The 18,928-nt window shown below is 46.7% G+C and overlaps 1 protein-coding gene across 1 annotated transcript in view; it reads right to left on the bottom strand.

Annotated features, from left to right (window-relative positions):
- Window positions 1-1,432: 1,432 nt before the first annotated feature.
- Window positions 1,433-18,928, bottom strand: part of ABCA13 (ATP binding cassette subfamily A member 13) — a 313,586-nt gene continuing 296,090 nt past the window's right edge. The window contains exons 47-49 of the mRNA XM_049642263.1: window positions 5,742-5,847; window positions 4,141-4,278; window positions 1,433-3,068 (exon numbers count right to left, since the gene is read on the bottom strand). Of these exons, the coding sequence (XP_049498220.1) occupies window positions 2,973-3,068; window positions 4,141-4,278; window positions 5,742-5,847 (340 nt within the window). The 3' untranslated portion in view covers window positions 1,433-2,972. The remainder of the gene's footprint in view (window positions 3,069-4,140; window positions 4,279-5,741; window positions 5,848-18,928) is intronic.

Here is an 18,928-nt window from a genome sequence, read left to right as displayed (position 1 = left end):
GCCTTCCCCGCATCACCGCGTGCTTCTCAAGGTCACGGACCATGTGGGTCTTTTACTTGCTGGCCTACCAATCTCACGTTGACTGTACCCCCCATGTATTTATGGACACAGAACGGGCTCAATAGTATGGATCGAAAGAATGAATGTGTGTGCGCGCGCATGTGTATGTGTGTGTGTGTGTGTGTGTGTGCGTGCATGTGCACGTAAAGGGCTCTGAATTACTCAAGTGTGTGAAACTGACTTGTAACGTACCAGCGGCATCCTGCAGCAAAACCACCACGGGGCTGAAATATTGCAACACACCGAAGGAAAGTCAGAGAGGAAAGGAAAGTCAGAGAGGAAAACACACCCAAACCAGTCTGAAAATGTCAAGTGTCTCTATCCCCCACTTAGGAGGGGGGAGGTTGTGATTAAGCTGAAGTCTTTATGTCATATTCATGAATACCAAATAGTGGGGGAGGGTGGGTGCAGCAGCGGGGGGAGGGTGGCGGCGGGGGACGATATTTCATGAAAGGTTTTAGAGTGATCGTGTTCTGCTGTTTTTCAGTTCGACATCCACTAAACCAAGCCAACTATAACAGTCAGTCCCTCACTGTTCAATCTTCTAAAAATATACTCCTTGTTTGCTTTCTCCAATCCTGATTTTGGGTGAGGGTTTTTATCTATCCTGTGTTCAAATATCCGGGTGAAGATAAGCCACACGATAAAAGATAGGTTGCTGGAACCGGGGCAATCACTACGATCTCTGCCTTATGAAGTACCCTCCTCAGAATGCTTTCAAAAGAAGGTAGTTGGTTTAAAAGTCTCAGTTGTGTGACCGTAAGCCCAAAGGTCTTAAGACAAATGTCCAGCTGCAAAGGTGTAAAATATCTGCATGACTTATACATGCGGTGACATTTTCAACACTAACATAAGATCTGACCTTTTGTGTCCAGTCTTCCGGGGTATGGAGCTCGCACATACAAGTTTCTTTTCTCTTCCTGTTGACTGTTCGAAGGCCTACTGGGAAGCACCACCTCCAAGAAAACAGCAGTTCAAAGAATCCCCGAGAGCGGAACGTTGCAGACTCAAACGTTAACCTTTTCAAGCTTTAAAAGATCTAGAGTGTGGGGCGCCTGGGTGGCTCAGTCGGTTGAGCGTCCGACTTCAGCTCAGGTCACGATCTCATGGTCCGTGAGTTCGAGCCCCGCATCGAGTCCTGTGCTGACAGCTCAGAGCCTGGAGCCTGCTTCCGATTCTGTGTCTCCCTCTCTCTCTGCCCCTCCCCCGTTCATGCTCTGTCTCTCTCTGTCTCAAAAATAAATAAACGTTAAAAAAACAAAATTAAAAAAAAAAAAAAAGATCTAGAGTGGATGCATTTCCCCCTTAGCTTTTTAAACTGGATCCCCTAAATGCAAAGAAATACACAACTTCGTTCCAAGAATCAGGTGACGCAAAAGCACACCTCATTTATTCACTACAGTAGAACCATGTTCCCGGGTCTTGGGCTTCATTGATCAATTCAACAACAATCATAACAAAGGATTACATCCTCCACTTTGACAATGAGACTGTGTTAGAACGGAGGGGGAGGGGGTGGCATCCTAAAACCCTAAATTGCAACTTCTTTAGGAAAGCGTGATTCATGTGATTCATGCGAAACTGAAATCATTCGAACAAAAACTCTCTGTGGTTGGCTGAATCCTGACACGTTAAAAAGATCTCTAGTATTGAATGGTATCAGGAAAAGACAGATTTTAGTGAAATTCTGCGTCTGGAAAGAAAAGGGACAGGAATCTCACAAGCTTTGGGCCCCAAGCTACTATTACTCAAAACTTTAATTGGATAAGGTCGAACTTTCAAATGAAATGAATGCAGCTGTCCATGGAGATTTGAGAAAAAATGTTATTCAAAGAAGGTCGAGAAACATCTCAAAACTCAGAAACGCCTGGCAAGAAACCATTTTCAGGGACGGACACACTCACTTCACGCCTGTTGCCATCAGATGCAGAATGTCAACCCGCCGTGGCCCTCTGGAGCCACTTCGCGGGACTTTGTATCTGAAGAGACTAGGGCAGTAACTCCGAGAATGGCTTAGTTGTTAGAAAATTTTCAAGTGTTTGGAAGGTAATGTTTATTTACTACGTATTGTACTAATTTTCCTGGCAAAATGAGAAGGTAACTAGACAGTGTGCGTCATTGATTTTAAAACTGAGAGAATGCCAGGAGGTATTAAGAAAATTAAGAAATTAAGAAAAACAGAATACATCCACATTATATTGCTTTCCGTACCTCCCTATATTTAAAATCTGCACAACTCTGGTAAAACTGTTATAAATGGCAGAGAGTACCCAGTTCAATTTACTCCATTTTGCTAAAGGGTTCACTAAAAACCTCCTGAATTCCGATTTCTTTAAAAAAAGCAGCTTTTGTATGAAAAAAAAAATGGCAATTTTCACATGTCCTACCATAGAACATCCAGTATTACAAAAAAAAAAAAATGGTATTTAAATCCTTGAATTTTTATTTAGACACATGTCAGCGTATCTAGTAAAATGGGGCAAAAATGGAAAACAGCCTGAGCCACTATTTCCTAAACAAATCAGTCAGGAAAGTTACTAGCCTTGGCTGCCTCAGTTTCCTTAAAGGTACAGTGAAATGTTCGGAACGGATGATCTCTGGCAGAGCCTTTCCAGCTCCAAGATGTCTCAGTCGGGACTCGAGGGTCCCTCGTGCCCCCGTCACCAAGAAGCCGGCCCCTCCTTGGCTTGACAAACCATGCAGGGGGATGCCCTAAAAGTCTACAGAAACCAATCTTTGAGGTGGCTGGTTATTAGTTAGCAGTTTCAGAAAGGAAATGAGAAAGTATGGATTTGACCAGCAGGAGCCGGACTCCCAGCACCTCCGGGGCGCTCGGGCTCCTGTGATCCTCCAGGATGACTTGTTAACCAAAGACAAGGTATTATTCCTCTTAGAAACGTCTCCTTTCGTGCTTAGATAGGCAGGTGATCGGGCTGGTGACAGCCGGTGGATGGAGCCCGGGTACATGGTGAAGCTTTCTGTTGCTCGGTAACAAAATTAATAAATACCTGACAAAAGGATGAAAACCATCGTTAACGTGTAAGAACACTAGACCTTTTCTTCTCAACTATTAGATGAAGGGGCACCTTAAAGCACAGCCCCTCTTGCCCCCAAACCACAAGCCACTCATTCATACCACCCGCCTAGAAACCACCATAAGCAGGTAAGTCCTTTGAGGACAATTATTAGTTCGCCTGGAAATTCTGGATGCCTCAAGCACGGCTTGAGAAAGAAGCTGTGATTTAATTCTACATGCTGGCACTCAGTAAAGCGAGCACTTTGCTTCCCAAAGTCCACTAAGGATCACTTACAGCAGAGTCCCCTTAGACGTTCGGGGGGGTGGGCAAGCAAAACGAAGAAGGGAAGGTTAGCAGGGCACGATCTCCCCAGTGAACACCCACTCTGCTTGTCTACAAACCGGAGCCCTGCTAAATACGTACGTTTTTTTTTTTTTTTTTTAAGTTTATTTATTTATTTTGAGAGGAGAGACAGAGACAACACAAGTGGGGGAGGCACAGAGAGAGAGGGAGAGAGAGGAACTCAAGCTGGCTCAGCACTGTCAGGGCAGAGCCTGATGTGGGGCTCCAACCCAGCAAGCCGTGAGATCATGACCTGAGCTGAAGTTGGATGCTCAACCAACTGAGCCCCCCCAAGGGCCCCCTAAATATGTACCTTAAGTGGACAGCTGACAAGAAACAAACCATCCTGTGTTGTAAAACCAGTGAGTAATTTAAAGAAAGAATGACCTCAAGAAGTAATCTGGCTACTTTTAAAATCAGCTGCAGGGGTAGGCGTGGGGGTGCCTGGGTGGCTCAGTCGGTTAAGCATCTGACTTCGGCTTGGGTCACGATCTCGAGGTTTGTGAGTTCGAGCCCCGCTTCGGGCTCTGTGCTGACAACTCAGACCCTGGAGCCTGTTTTGGATTCTGTGTCTCCCTCTCTCCGCCCCTCCTCCACTTATGCTCTGTCGTCTTTCTCTCTCAAAAATAAATAAATGTTAAAAAAAAATAATTAAAATCAGCTGGGGAGGCCTGAAGCACATACCAAAATGCAACCCGCCGACGCGTTCAAAATACAATACCTGTTCCAAAGTGGTTTCGTTGATGGAGTAACGTTGGATACTCAGGAAGGTCTTATTGCCTTCCAGAACCCTGAACAGGTCGGCCAAGCACTCCCACTGCTTCGGCACGTGGTATTCCAGCAGGTTAAGGCGCTGCCCCTAAAAGCCAAAAGCAAACCGCAAACCGTGTCACATGACTGGCCGCCGTCACACAAAGTCGATCACAGGATATTTAACTGCTAAGTAAATGGCGTTTTTTTTAAACCACACACCCAAATACCGGCTGGGGTGTGGGTCCGTTCCAGGTCCCCAGTGCGTGCGTACTGAAGACTGATTCTGAGGCAGAGCAAGTGGGTGGTCCCCCTCAAGGCCGAGTCACCGATCTGCCCCTTATATGCCCCCCCAACATGCCACAAAGGGGGTGGAAGAGCGCTCCACGGGTGCGGGGGTACGGAGCACTAGCTAAGAAGGAGGACGTAACTGTTGAGTAAGGAGATGCACGGAGGACCTGAACTTGGCTGGGACGTGAGGAGAGATCCCTGTGGCCCTCACCATTAGCTGGCGGAGCAGCTCTTGGTGGGAGAGTAAACCTTCCGACCCCTGTCGGCACACGTGCAGAGCAGGGTAACAGCACATGTGTCCTCAGGCTATTTGGGGCCGTTCATGAGTACGAACCACCAGCCTTGTACAGCATGCTTATCGATGGATTTCGCTCCGTGGCTCTTGTGGAAATAGACAGGTGACAGCTATATTACAGACCAGAACCTATTAGAATTTATGACAAACGAGGACCACACAATTTTCCAAAGTATTCTACATACACGTTGCTTCTAAAATGCTACTGTGCGTGGGAATCACTGGGTCACGTCCTCAGATGCCGATCTGGATTTGGTTGGTTGGGGCTTGGGATCCTGCAGATCCCACCAGCTCCCAGGTGACAAAGACACTGCTGGTTCAGGGATCGCTTTGCATCACGTTAGCAGAGGCTTATGATCCACGCACCGTGCACCCCTCGTGAAAATAGTGTTGAAACCACCAAGCCTCTAAACCCCGCAGCAAATGCCTGGAAGAAATTCCTTTCTTTAATCTTTCCTTCCTGGACGAAACATGACTGGGCTCACGGGTAACAGGCCTATGAAACCACAGTTCACTCTGGGAGACCCAACAAAGTGGCCGGACGGGCTCATCATCCTTCACAGTGATCAAGCAACATGCACTCTCCCTTTGCTATTTTCAGTGGGGAAGGGGGGAGCCTATGTTTTGCAATGAGGCTAAGACAACAGGTGAGGACTCGCAACGGCATGGAATTAAAACAGGGAACAAGGTAAATGTGCTTATAAGATTTCTGTTTTAAAAAAATTTTTTAATGTTTATTTATTTTTGAGAGAGAGAGAGATAGAGTGAGAGCAGGGGAGGGGCAGAGAGAGAGGGAGACACAGAACCCGAAATAGGCTCCAGGCTCTGAGCTTTCAGCACAGAGCCCAACATGGGGCTTGAACACATGAACAGTGAGATCATGACCTGAGCTGAAGTTGGACGCCCAAATGACTGAGCCACCCAGACGCCCCTTCTCAGATTTCTTATGCTCAAAACAAAGAAGTCCTATAGAGTATCAGCACTACCTTAAACTGGATCCCTGGAAAATGGAGCTTCAAGCAGTCAGAAACCACACTGTGTGGACTGGTTTCCTTACAGAGCCAAATCTTGACTGTATAGCCATCACCGAACCTGAAAGTTAAACGAAATTAAAATACGGTTACAGCTCTTTGGACGTAAGATGGGCAACTTCCAAGTCCATTTCTGCAGGGCTCCAGAAAAGAAAGTCAGTATGCCAAATCAATGGGAAATTTTGGATCTTCAAATATATAATACTCAGAAGTTAATTATAACTCAGTGATGCCGTTTTCTGTACTCCACTGACACAGACACGGATTGATCTTTAAAAACAAAACCAGCAAGCCCTGGAATCAATGCTTATTCAGTAAAAGAGGGAAGCTGAACGCGGACTGAAAGCAGAGTGCCGAGCTCGAGAAATCGGAGCCAGGACGAAGCCCAGTCCTGATATACACTGCTGCCCCAGGTCTGCGGTGATTAAGTGTGGGGGCGGAAGGTGACAGGGAGCACCCAAGCAGTCAGCGGGGTGATCGCTTCTTCATCCCATAAAACAACCCTCCCAAGCATCCCCTGACCCAGCAGGTGCGGTCACCGCAGGATGTTGCTGCCTGGGAGGTCCGGTTCCCAACGCCGCGGGGCTGTGGCCGGGCGACCACACGTGTGGTGACAGCCACACCACAGAGCGATCTCTGAGGGTCACCTCCAGGAATTTATGGGGCTTCCAAAAATAGGTTTGTGATTCCACCACCCTATCCCAGGTGCCTCGCGTGGTGCTGGGCACATAACAGCATCTCAGTAAAGATCCGGGAATACACCATGAGGACAGCAAATCTGTCGATTTTGTTCACAAACAGATCAATCCGTACCCAGAACTAATAACAATGAGTTGAATGAATGAACGAACGAATGAATGAATGAATGGACCAAATGGCATGCCCAGACCTTTACAAGCACCTTCATTTACTTAAATGTAACACAAAATTTAAGTAAATTTGTCGTAAGTGAGGTTGACCCCAAGATACTTACAGTCAAATCATTTTTCAGGTGCATCCGTCTGGTGCAGAAGGAGCCCCAAGATAATGTGACTCTGCTCAGGGACAGGGAGCACCCGAGATCCTAATCCGGGTTCTGATTTCCTGCTCCTGCCCTGACTTTAAATTTCCCCCGAGATGTAAGCCTGGCCCCAACCTCCCCCACCATCCAGGGCTGATGGTCTGGAGCCCACCCGCTCGTGGCTGAGAGACCGTAGAGGACTCTGATGAAACAGAAATGAAAGCAGGCAGAGAAACACCACTGGCCCGTCTCCTGAGCTGCCCCTGAGCCTTCGTGAAGGCCCACGCTGGGTCAGTGCCGGAGTGTGAGTCCTGGCTGCTCCTATGCTCGGGAGCAGGGCTCACCTGCCGTGTGGCCCGCTCACTCGGCTCCTCCAACCCTCCTTCATCAGAGCCTCCCAAGTGGGGGTGTGTTTCCACGTCTCACGTGGGGAATCGTGTCCACGCAGGAAGTCATGTCCTGGGGGCACGGCGGAGGACAGGTGTGCTTCTGGTCTGGTCGTCGTTCTGAGTCTGACAGTGTGTGTGCCATTGACGCCGAGCCCCGATGGCCGGCCGGGTTAGAACACATCCCCTCCCTCCACGTCCCAGACGTGGGACCCGGGCATCACATCTTCACGTCGGGGAAGGGGTAACACCACCAGCTGCCCGTTAAGGGTGTCAGGGGACTGAATGATTTTCTCGGAAACCACCCGGGACTGCATCTGGCACTGAGCGAGTTAAGTAAATATATACCCAGTGAAATTTAGTTTCTGCCAAGGACGGGACCCAAATGGAAGAACACTGGCTTTGGCGTCAAGGACCTCACGTGTATTCGGGAAACACAGATGAACCCATTAGAACACGGATCGGAAGCGCGTAGGACATAAAGCACAAAGGTGGGAGGGGACAGTGCGCACAGATGACATCACTCCTCCAGGTACGTGGGGATCCACGCACCATCAGCGGAAACCGCATCTCTGCGGTCACGTTTTGCTATCGCATTTGGAAAAACCCATGCTAAATTCTCACTATAAACATACACATTGATATTCAAAAATCTTTCAGATGAGGTTTCCTTTGAACTAAGTCACTTCCAACTTTACTCCAGACTATCCAAATTACAACGCTCTTTACTGAAAAAAAAGAAAAAAACAAAACAAAACAAAAAAAAACCGCTTCACAAGAAAACATTCCTGAAAGAGGCTGGCAAGCGTCTGAGGATCTCTCTGGGGTAGTCAACAAGACTTCTGGGGAGAAGATTATAGAATTCATTTATGATGCAAGAATCTAATTTATGTTAGCTTTACTTTCTCATTTCTGCCTATAACCTACACGTTTATGCCAATGAGCCAAACTCAGAAGGGATTTGTTTGATTCGGGCGCTTTCTAGTCTAAAGGCTTTCAGAGCAGCACCCGTCCTTCGTTTACCTATCCCGTCATTGGTCTAACACGCCTGAACGACCCACCGGGTCCACATCAGGGAAACGTACTCCGTGTGCTCTTCCAACCCCCGTGTGCACGGAACAGGACAGGGGGCATTTCCTCTCTGCAAAATGTGGAATTGGGAGGCCCAAAGAGGTCTGGAGACTACACTGGCAGCTTTTTCTGGCAGAGATGGGACACTCTAGCCGTCTTACTCCAAAACTCTTCGTCATAGCTGCCCTTTTTCTTTCAACCAGTTAATTCTGGTTCAGAAAACACTCCAATTACCGCCCATGCCAATCAGGATGGTCGCAAGGAGGGTAGATCCAAGGTATTTGCACGAAGAGAGCCTCTGACTAATAAATCGGTAGCAGCACGTGGTGGGCAACCCCAGCAACCGTCCCGGGGGGTACGTGGTCTTGGCAAAGAGCCTCCACAGGCTTCTGAGTTTACAAGCAAGATTGGGTTGCTGACACAGCTTCACAATAAAGAGCAGTTGGACCCGCGTCACATCTCTCTCCAGGAAGATCCCTCTCTACGGCAAGGGTGTCACTTTCCTAAACGACAGCCTGCAGATTCAGCTTTCAGAGCCTGGACCAAAGCTGCCACGGGGAATGGCCAGCAGAAGGGCCTGTGCCAGCCTCAAGGCCGAGGTCTCCCATTCAGAGCCAAACTCAGTCCACCGGATTCTCTGTGATGTGACGGGTGCCTTCCTCTGACACCCACACCAGCTCACCCTTCCTCCGAGCACTGAACGCGCGTATTCACTGCTCAGAGCACGAGACCTGCTCGGGGCGTGGGGGTTTTGCGGGGAAGGCCCTGCTGAGCTGTCGGGGAACCGGGACGCCCTCCCCTTGTGCCCCCAGGTACGCGGAGCCTCCTTCTAGAGCCTTGGCTGTCACGGGAGAGCTGCTGGAAGCCAGGAATCTTCTTCCCGGGAGCACAGGTCCTACTGATGAGATAATGATGCAGTCTGATGCAGTCACAACCACATTCCCTTCTTCACTGAATAGCAAAATGTTCCACGTGGTTCTAGAACTTTTTCCTTCTTCTTGGAATAACTGAGGGGCGTCACTGGAAAGCAGGACGCAAGAGCCACATCTGCAGGAGGGATGAACAGGTGGGCTCATCTCTGGATGACAGTGTTTCGCCCGACAAGCAGGCAACGCAGCTTGTCGTGTGTGCGGGGCGGAGGGGTGGGGGGTGGGGGGAGGTCACATTGTAAGACCTGCTCACTCGTCTGGCCTCCTGCCCATCCCCCTCGTCTCTGAACCTCTTCCTTCACGTCACAGATGCCCCGGAATCAAGGTGGCTTTTGAAAGCTGACAACATTACGGGTGATTTTCTACATCTCTCGGTCTTAACAAACAGGCATCTCCTTCATTTTCCTTTTCATTTCGGAAGAGAAAGTGGGAACACAAATGTGGCCATTAGCCACGCCGCTGAAATCCCGACACCACAATTTCCATTCTGAGTAACAGGCGACAACTTCCGCTCGAGGCAGAAGGATCCAATGGGTCACTGATGGGATTTTCTGATTCTGAACAGAATCACAAAAGTTCCTAACCAGGTAATAATCCTCCTGCATGAAAGCAGAGGTCTAGGCGTGGCTGGGTGGTTCAGTTTGTTGAGCACCTGACTCTTGGTTTCGACTCAGGTCATGAAACCGGGGTCACGAGTTCCAGCCTTGCGTGGGGCTCCGTGCTGAGAGCACAGAGCCTGCTTGGGATTCTGTCTCCCTCCCTGTCCCTCCCCTGCTCGTTCCCTCTCTCCCACTCTCCCTCCCCCCAACTCTCAAGATAAATAAATACACCTTAAAAAAACAACAAAAAGATAATAATAGAGTAATAAGAAAAATGAATGGTTCTCTTAGCAGACGGGAATTGCTTTTAGGTGAAGCACCACCCCCCTTGTAGAGAAGACACTTCGATAAGGCAGATTCGGAGCAAAAGTCTCTGGGCCTGAATGTGGCTGAGACGTTCCTGCTGGACCCCAGGTGGGCACGTGTGGGCAGCCCGGGGAGGCAAGAGAACAAGGAAAAGGGAATTCGGGCTGGGCCAGGTGGACAGAAAGCTCTGAGGCCACCTCGCTCCCACGTCCACACTCAACGGGGAAGCGCCTGAGGTCACAGGTGCTTGAGAAAAATGTGCTGGGGGCTGTGAACAATGAGAGAGGCCACAGCTGGATTGACGCGGCTCCCAGCCCAGGCAGCTGGCGCTCAGGGGGGATCCCAAGTACCCCCTTGGTACCAGGGGGGACCCGTCAGGTACACAGTCGACCTGATGCACCAGGAATTCACAGAACCCTCGTGGGCATCAAATCAGACAGGTCTTCCTACGAGTCCCGTGGGCAGGGAAGGCCCCAGTGACAGAGGGGTTGTCAAGACGAATCATCGAAACGGGGACCATTTTCCTAGTCTGACACCGGATCCCTCAAACCACAGATTACAAACCAGATGATCGGTAACGAAGCACATGTTAGCAGGGACCAGCTTTCTACAATACGTTGCCGGGTGTGTATACAGAAAGCGACTCCCCAGTTTCTCCATAAACGACTTGCTGGACTGATTTCCTAGAGACGGTCTCATCAAAGGGCTGGTATGTGCCCTTCCCGAATGTCACCTAGTCATTCAGATGTGCTTTTACAACTAGACACACATACAATAGTGGGAGGGGAACAGGTGCTCATAAAGCCTCAGAAACAATGACCGTGAGCGCCCCATTTCTTAACATATTTTACTTATTTGGGGGGAGAGCCCAAGTGGGTGAGGGGCAGAGAGCGAGGGAGACACAGAATCCGAAGCGGGCTCTAAGCTCTGAGCCGTCGGCACAGAGTCTGACATGGGGCTCGAACTCATGAGCGGCGAGATCATGACCTGAGCCAAAGTCGGACGCTCCACTGATGGAGCCACCCAGGTGACCCTCAGCGCCCCATTTTAAGGTCACAGTCATGTTGGGGGGTAGGTATGAAACCAGCATTGAGTGGGCATAAACGGACGTTTTTGAAAAGGGTGGCCAGACTTCTGGCATGATGCTGTAAGTGCTCCACGGACCCATTTCCCAGCAAAAATTGCTGAGAATTATCAACAGCAACTACTTACAAGGTCTGGAAATGGTCTTTAGGGCAGACGGAAGTGAAAGAACATGAACTCAGAAAGTCCAGGGAGGGGCACCTGGGTGGCTGAGTCAGTTAGGCGCCTCACTCTTGCTTTTGGCTCAGGTCATGATCTCCCAGTTCATGAGTTTGAGCCCCATATCGGGCTCTGTGCTGACAAGGCAGAGCCTGTTTGGGATTCTCTCTCTCTCTCTCTCTCTCTCTCTCTCTCTCTCTCCCCCCCTTCCCCCACTCATGCTCTGTCTCTCTCTTTCTCCACCCCCACCCCCCACTCATGCTCTGTCTCTCTCTCTCTCTCAAAATAAATAAACATTAAAAAAAATTGTTTAAGTCTAGTGAAACTAAGAAGAGTGAGACCCTGTGGCATCTGACCTGAGCCCTGTTCTCTGAGAGCTGCTCCCAGCCCAGCAGGACAGAACCCGCACTCCAGACAATGCTATCAGAGCACACGGGCCTCCTCTCGGCTCCCGGCCGGGGCCCCACCTCCCTGGCAGGACCAGAGTGCCACCGTGCCCCATCCTGCCCCCACCCTGGTACCTACTGCGGAGGCTGAGTTCTGGAAAATTCGACAAGACGTGGGAGCTTCCCTCTTCCGCCCAGCACTCATTCATGGCATAAGGCTCTCCACTGGGCGGACGGAGAGAAAGGAAAGCTCGCCCCTTGCTCTGGCTCCCGCCCCAGGTGGCCCCACACCGGCAGGCACACGCCGAAGAGGACCCGAGGCCAATGCCCACCCTGCGGCGTGGGGCACTTAGCTCCTGAACAAGGTGTCACTCCGACAGATGCCTACCGCTGTCCTCATACCCCGTTCCACAGCCACGGCTCGGAGATTCTGCCTTGGAAGAGAAGCAGGCCATGAGGCAGGTGATTCCCAGTCTCTCCCCAAAGGGTCTGACCCTATTTGCAGCAGAGCGTGGAGAAGTTCAAGCCCAAGGCCCTCATGAGAGTCAACAGAGGTTGCTGTAAGAGGCGAGGGGGACGTGGGTGCGTGCGCTGCACACACAGGCCAACTGGCTGGTGTGCGGGACGGAACCGAGGAAAGAGCACACTGGAAGGAGCCTCCTGCGGTCAGAGCAAAGCTCAAACACTGGCCGTGGGAAGCGTCCGTTCAAAGAAGCCCAAATTCGACTGGATTACGCTGTGGAGCATTTTACATCCCAAGACATTGTTGACATCAGTAGCAATCAGTGATGCTAACAGCTGGGCGTGGTCAAGGAGTGAGGCACAAGGCTCTGGGCAAAGCACCATCACCCTCTGGGGTGACTGTGGGCACACCCTGGGCTGCCCCCTGAGAAGCCTCATCAGACGACTCACACGGTGATAGGGGCAGAAATGGGCTTCACTAAGACTAACCAAATAATCACTAAACACAGAAACAAGCAGAAAACCGTAAGAAGCCCAAGGCGGAAGCCAATGCCCAGAATTGCTGCAACGTATCATCAAAATGCCCAGTTTCCAATAAAAAATTATGACACATAGACACAAACAGGAAAGTATGACCCATACGCCAAAAAAATAAATAAAACCAAACCAAAACAAAATGTTAAGCAACAGAAAGTGTTTCTGAAAGCAGCCAGATGGTGGATTCACAAAGACTTCCAAGTGGTGATTGTAGATACGCTGAAAGAACATAAAGAAACTGTGATTAAAGAAGCAGAGGAAGGTAGGAGAGCATCGCATCGAATACAGCAAATACAGACGGTCAGGGAAGAGACAGACACTCACGGAGATGCATGTGGGAACGCCAGGGCTGAGTAATACGGATGAAATAAAAACGCACTCCAGAGGCTCCGGAGTTTGACTCTGCAAAAGGAAGCTGGAAGGTAGATTGACAGAAGTTATGTAGTCAAAACGCAGACAGAAATGAATGAAGGAGAATGAGCAGAGCCTCAGGTGAGTGTGGGACCCCGTGAACGAGATGAACAGGGGACTCCTCACCAGAAGTAACGGAGAATAGAACCCACTGAAATGTTGCCATTTAATTACATTTAAACACTTAAAGTGCTCAAAAAAACCCAAAAACCCATAAAAACTGCCAGCCAAGAATCCTATGTCCACAAATGTTATCTTTCAAAATGAAGGCAAAATGAAAACATTTCCAGATAAAAACTGGGAGAATTTAACTGGATTCTCAATCCAAGAAATACTGAACTAAGAACTTACTTTAGCCTCAAAGTGGGTTCCAGACAGTCATTTAAATCCATGTGAAAAGGTGACTATATAATTGCAACAGACAGGAAAAACGCGTATCCTCTCTCCTTTCTTCCCTTGTCTGATTTTAAAAGCAATTATATAAACGATATGTAGTTGTGTTATTGGGCCTATCACATAAAAATGCAGTCAACATGCCAGCAACAGCCCAAAGGAAGCGAGAGAAAGCAAAGCTGTGTCCACCTATGAAAGGCACTTCAGGTGATAACTTTGATCCACAGGAAAAGGGCAAGGGAACAAGGAATGTTATGTAAGGAAGGGAATATAACAAAAGCTATAAATATATACTGGCTCTCCTTTGTGACAGCTTCTTTAGAAGACTGAAATATGTAAAAAATGATATGCAGTGATAATTACAGCCACCTGTTCTTGGTGGTAACACTGATAAATGTCATGTGCGTAACCATGATAACACAGAGGCAGGAATGCGATATGGGACATTTCTGTGTCTCACTGGAGCTAAGTTAGGTTCAACCTGAAGCTAATTCTGGTGAGTTAGTATGTATATGGTAAGCCCCAGAGCATCCGCGAAGGCTATAACAAAAAAATATAGGTATAGTGGAAAAATCACCAAGAAATTAATATGCTGTGTTAGAAGATGTTAGAAAACAGGGGCACCTTGGTGGCTCAGTCAGTTGAGCATCCAACATCGGCTAGGGTCACGATCATGTTCTGTGAGTTTGAGCCCTGCGTTGGGCTCTCTGCTGTCAGCACAGACCCTCTGTCCCCCTCGCTCCCTGCTCCCCCCCCCCACTTGCATTCTGTCTCTCGAAAATAAACATTTAAAATAATAATAATAATAATAATAATAATAATGTTGGGTAGAACAGCCTGGAAAAAGATGAACAAGGAAATAGCAAACTTTAACAACCCACTATAAACCAATACCTAAAAGCCATCTGTAGTGCTCCCTACCAAACAGAACAATATATATTATTCTCAAGTACACATAGAACCTTCTCCAGGACAGACCATATAGAAGGCCATAAAGCAAACTTCACTAAACTTAAAAGGACAGGGGCGCCTGGGTGGCTCCAGTCAGTTGAGCGTCCAACTTCGGCTCAGGTCATGATGTCACAGTTAACGAGTACAAGCCTCGCATTGGGCTCTGTACTGATGGCTCAGGGCCTGGAGCCTGCTTTGGATTCTGTGTCTCCCTCTCTCTGCCCCTCCCCCGCTCATGCTCTGTCTCTCTCTGTCTCAAAAATAAACATTAAAAAAAAACTTAAAAGGACAGAAATAATGACACGTACATTCTCTGATAATGAGGATATGAAATTAGAAATACATTACAGAAAGGCTTTGAAAAATTAACAAAAAAATTAAACCAAATCCCCTAAATAATCAATAAGCCAAAGAATAAATCACAGGAAAAATTAGAAAATGCTTTGCGATAAAAGGAAACAAAAGCTCAAAGTACCAAATGTGTGGGGTGCAATTAAAGCAGCACTTAGAGAAAAATGTACAGTTTCAAATAACTATATTAAAAAATTAAGAAAGATCAGAAAACAATAACCTAATCTACTATCTAAGACACCAGAAGGGCAAACTAAACTTAAGAAGAAGGAAGGAAACAATTAAGATCAGAGTAGAATTTAATGAGCTAGAGAAAAGGAAAGGAACAGAGAAAAATCAATGCAACAAAAAAGCTAGTCCTTTGAAATAATCAGCAAAACTGACAAACCTTTAGTTAAATTAATCAAGTTAAAAAGACTCCTAATTACTAGAATCAGAAAGGAAAGATGAGGCATTACTACCAACCTTAAAAAACAGAAAGGATTATAGAATAATACTATGAACGATTGTATTCCAATATATTATATACATCAGGTGAAATGGACATATTCCTAGAAAGACAAAAACTACCAAAACTGACTCAGGAATACAAAAACTATATAAATAGACCTATAGTAAGTAAAGAGATCAAGTTCAGATGCATCATTTAAAAATTACTGGTAAAGAAAATGCCAGACCCAGATGGCTTCACTAGTGAATTCTAACAAATATTGAAAGAAAAACTAATACCGAATCTTTAAAAATCCTTTAAAAACTAGAGAGGAAGGAACACTTGTGAGCAACAACAACAACAAAAGCTATAGACAACTATCTACGATGAACATGGGCACAAAAATGCTCCACAAAACACTAACGAATTAAATATGGCAACTTAGAGAACGAAGTACCACGAGCAAGTGAGATCAATCCCGGGGCTGCGAGATTGGCTTCACATCTGAAAATCAGCTAATGTGACACACAACATGATTATCTGAATTGTTACAGAGAAAGCATTTGACAAAATCCAACATTTTTTTATGATACAAACACTCAACAAATACCAATAGGAATCGAAGAAAAGTTTCTCAATTGATAAAGGGCGCTAAGGAAAACCCACAACAAGCATGATACTTAACGATGAAAAGCTGGGGCATTCCTCCTAGGTGAATGTGTACAGTCTCACCTCTATTCAACATTGTACTAGACCAAGAAAAGGAAATAAAAGGCATCCATAATGGAAATGAAGAGTAAAACTGTATTTATAAATGGCATGATGTGTATATAGAAGTATCTAAAGAATTCACTGAATACTATTAGAAATAATCAATAAGTTCAGCATGATTCCAAGACACAAGTTCAACGCACAAAAAATAAATCATATTTCTACACACTTGCAATGAACAATCCAAAACATGAAATTAAGAAAACAACTACATTTACAGTAACATCAAAATAGTTACTTAGGGTTATATTTAACAAAATAAGTGTAAAACCTAGGATTTGTGACTAGAAAACATTGTTAAAAGATAATTAAAGAAGATTTAAGTAAATAAACATATCAGGTTCATGGACAGGAAGACTTGACCTTGTTAACGTGGCAATACTCCTCAAATTGATCTACAGATTCAGCACAATCCTTCTCAGAAATTGATCTACAGATTCAGCACAATCCTTCTCAGAATCCCTGCTGACTGCTTTGTAGAAATTACAAGCTGATTCCAACATTCATAGGGACCTGGACCATGCAATGGACCTAGACCAGCCAAACACTCTTGAAAAGGAGGAACAAAATTGGAGGGCTAACACTTACCGATTTCAAAACTTACTACGAAGCAACACTAATCAACACAGTGTAGTATCAGGATCAACATATACATCAGTGAAATAGAATTGAGAGTCCAGAAATAAACCTGTAGGTCTGTGGTCAATTGATTTTTTGACAATGTTGCCCAAACCATTCAATGGAAAGAGTAATCTTTCAACAAACGGTGCTGGCAGAACTGGATAGTGCACCCAAAAGAAAGAATATGAAACTCTACCTCCCACACAGTTATAAAAAATTTAACTCAAAATTGTGAATAAAATAAAAGGACATGCATGTTGATAGCAGCATTATCTCCAATAGCCAAATTATGGAGGCAGTGCAAGTGTCCAACGACTGACGAACGGATAAAGATGGGAGATGTATGTATACGTACATAATGGAGTATTACTCAGCCATAAAAAAGAATGAAATCTTGCCATCTGCAACAACACAGATAGATCTAAGGAGCATTATGCTATGCAAAATAGACCAGGCAAAGAAAATATCATATGATTTCACTCGTGTGTGGAATTAAAAAAACAAAACAGAATAAATGAACAAAATGCCAAAAGAATCGAGAGACACCCCAAAAAGAAGACTCTTAGCTATAGTTAACAAAGTAATCGTTACCAGAGGGGAGGTGAGTTGAGGGGTGGGGGAAATACATGACGGGGGTTAAGAGCACAATTCTCTTGATGGACACTAAGGTATGGAACCGCTGACTCAACACCTGGAAGTAATATAGCACTGTATGTTAACTACACTGGCACTTTTTTAAAATGGATCAAATACCTAAATGGAAATGTTCAAAACTCTTAGAATCATACAAGGTGTAAATTTTCATGGTCTCTGATTTCACAGCAGATACTTAGGACACCAAAAGCATGAAAAACAAAAGAAAAGGTAAATTGGGCTTTATTCAAATTAAAAACATCTGTGCCTCAAAGGATGTTATCAAGAAAGGACATGGCAAACCGTATATCGGAAAATATAATAATATTCGCACATCCAACACCTGATAAGGGATTTGTATTTAGGATACAGGACTCCCCCGAGTCGATAATAAAAAGACAAGCCATATTTTGAAATGGGCAAAGGATGTGAATAGACATTTCTTCACAGAAGATACACGAATGTCCCATCAGCACATGGAAATAGGTTCGAAATCAGGAGTCATCAGGGAAGCAGAGATCAAAATCACCATGAGATTCTACTTACTTCACACTCATTGGGACGGGAAATAAAAAGTAACGGTGAAGCCGTTGGGGAAACTGGAACCCTCGTTCACTAACAAGAATGCAAAATGGTGCACCCAGTTTGTAAAATAGCGTGATGGTTCCTTAAATCGTGAGGCACAGAGTCAATATATGACCCAGCAGCTTTGCTCCAAGGTATGTATCCCCCCAAATAAAAAGATGTGTCCCACAAAAACTCTGTTTACAGCAACATTATGCCTAACAGACCAAAGGTGGCACCAACCCATCACCGATGGATGCAACTGATGGCACAGCCCATCAACAATGCACAAAGCACACACATCATTTGTCCACACGAGGGCACGGAGGAGCCCTGATAACATGGAAGAACCATAAAATCGTCCGGCAAGTGAACGCTGCCAGTCACGAAAGACCATACGCTATACAATTCCATTTATGCGTCAATACTGGGCAAATTTACAGAGACAGAACACAGTCTGGCGGGGGCTTAGGGGTGGTTGCACAGAAGGGGGAGAGGTAAAGGCACAGGGCTTTTCCTTGAGATGATGAAAATGTTCCGAAATGAACCGTGGAGACGGCGGCACGTATCCGTGCGCACACCTTAAATGGGTGGGTGGTAGCACAGGTGAAGGAAACCCTAATGAAGCTGTCAAGAGCCAAGAGGCGGGCCACCGTCTAAAACATCAGTCACAAAATTCCCAGAGGTGGCGGTAGGTTAGATATCCTCTCCCCTCCCCACGTGCACACCTGGCCACGTAACTCACCACGGTCCTCCACACGGGGGTAGTGGGTACGACTACCTTCCTCCCTTTTTTTACCAAGTGACTTGGTTTGGCTAAAGGGATGGTGGCAGGTGTGACAAGACCTGACGTATGAATCACACTTGTATGGTTTGGCCTTTCCGTTCTTGCGCCCCCACCCCTCTGACGCAGATCCCAGGAGGGTGACACGCAGCGGAGCAGAGTCCCCCCAGCCCGGGCCACCTGGAAGCCCGCCTCCAGACAGACGCCTGCAGACACGGGAGGATGACGGAGAACCCAAGAAGCCACCGTGGTTTGTGAAGTTCGTTTTGCTCCATTTGTAAAAATGTCTTACTGATGCACAGGGCTCATCGCATT

Source organism: Panthera uncia, chromosome A2 (genome assembly GCF_023721935.1).
Source record: "Panthera uncia isolate 11264 chromosome A2, Puncia_PCG_1.0, whole genome shotgun sequence".
NCBI lineage: Eukaryota > Metazoa > Chordata > Mammalia > Carnivora > Felidae > Panthera > Panthera uncia.
Note: the sequence above shows the minus strand (reverse complement) of the source record. Positions and strands in the feature narration are given on the sequence as shown.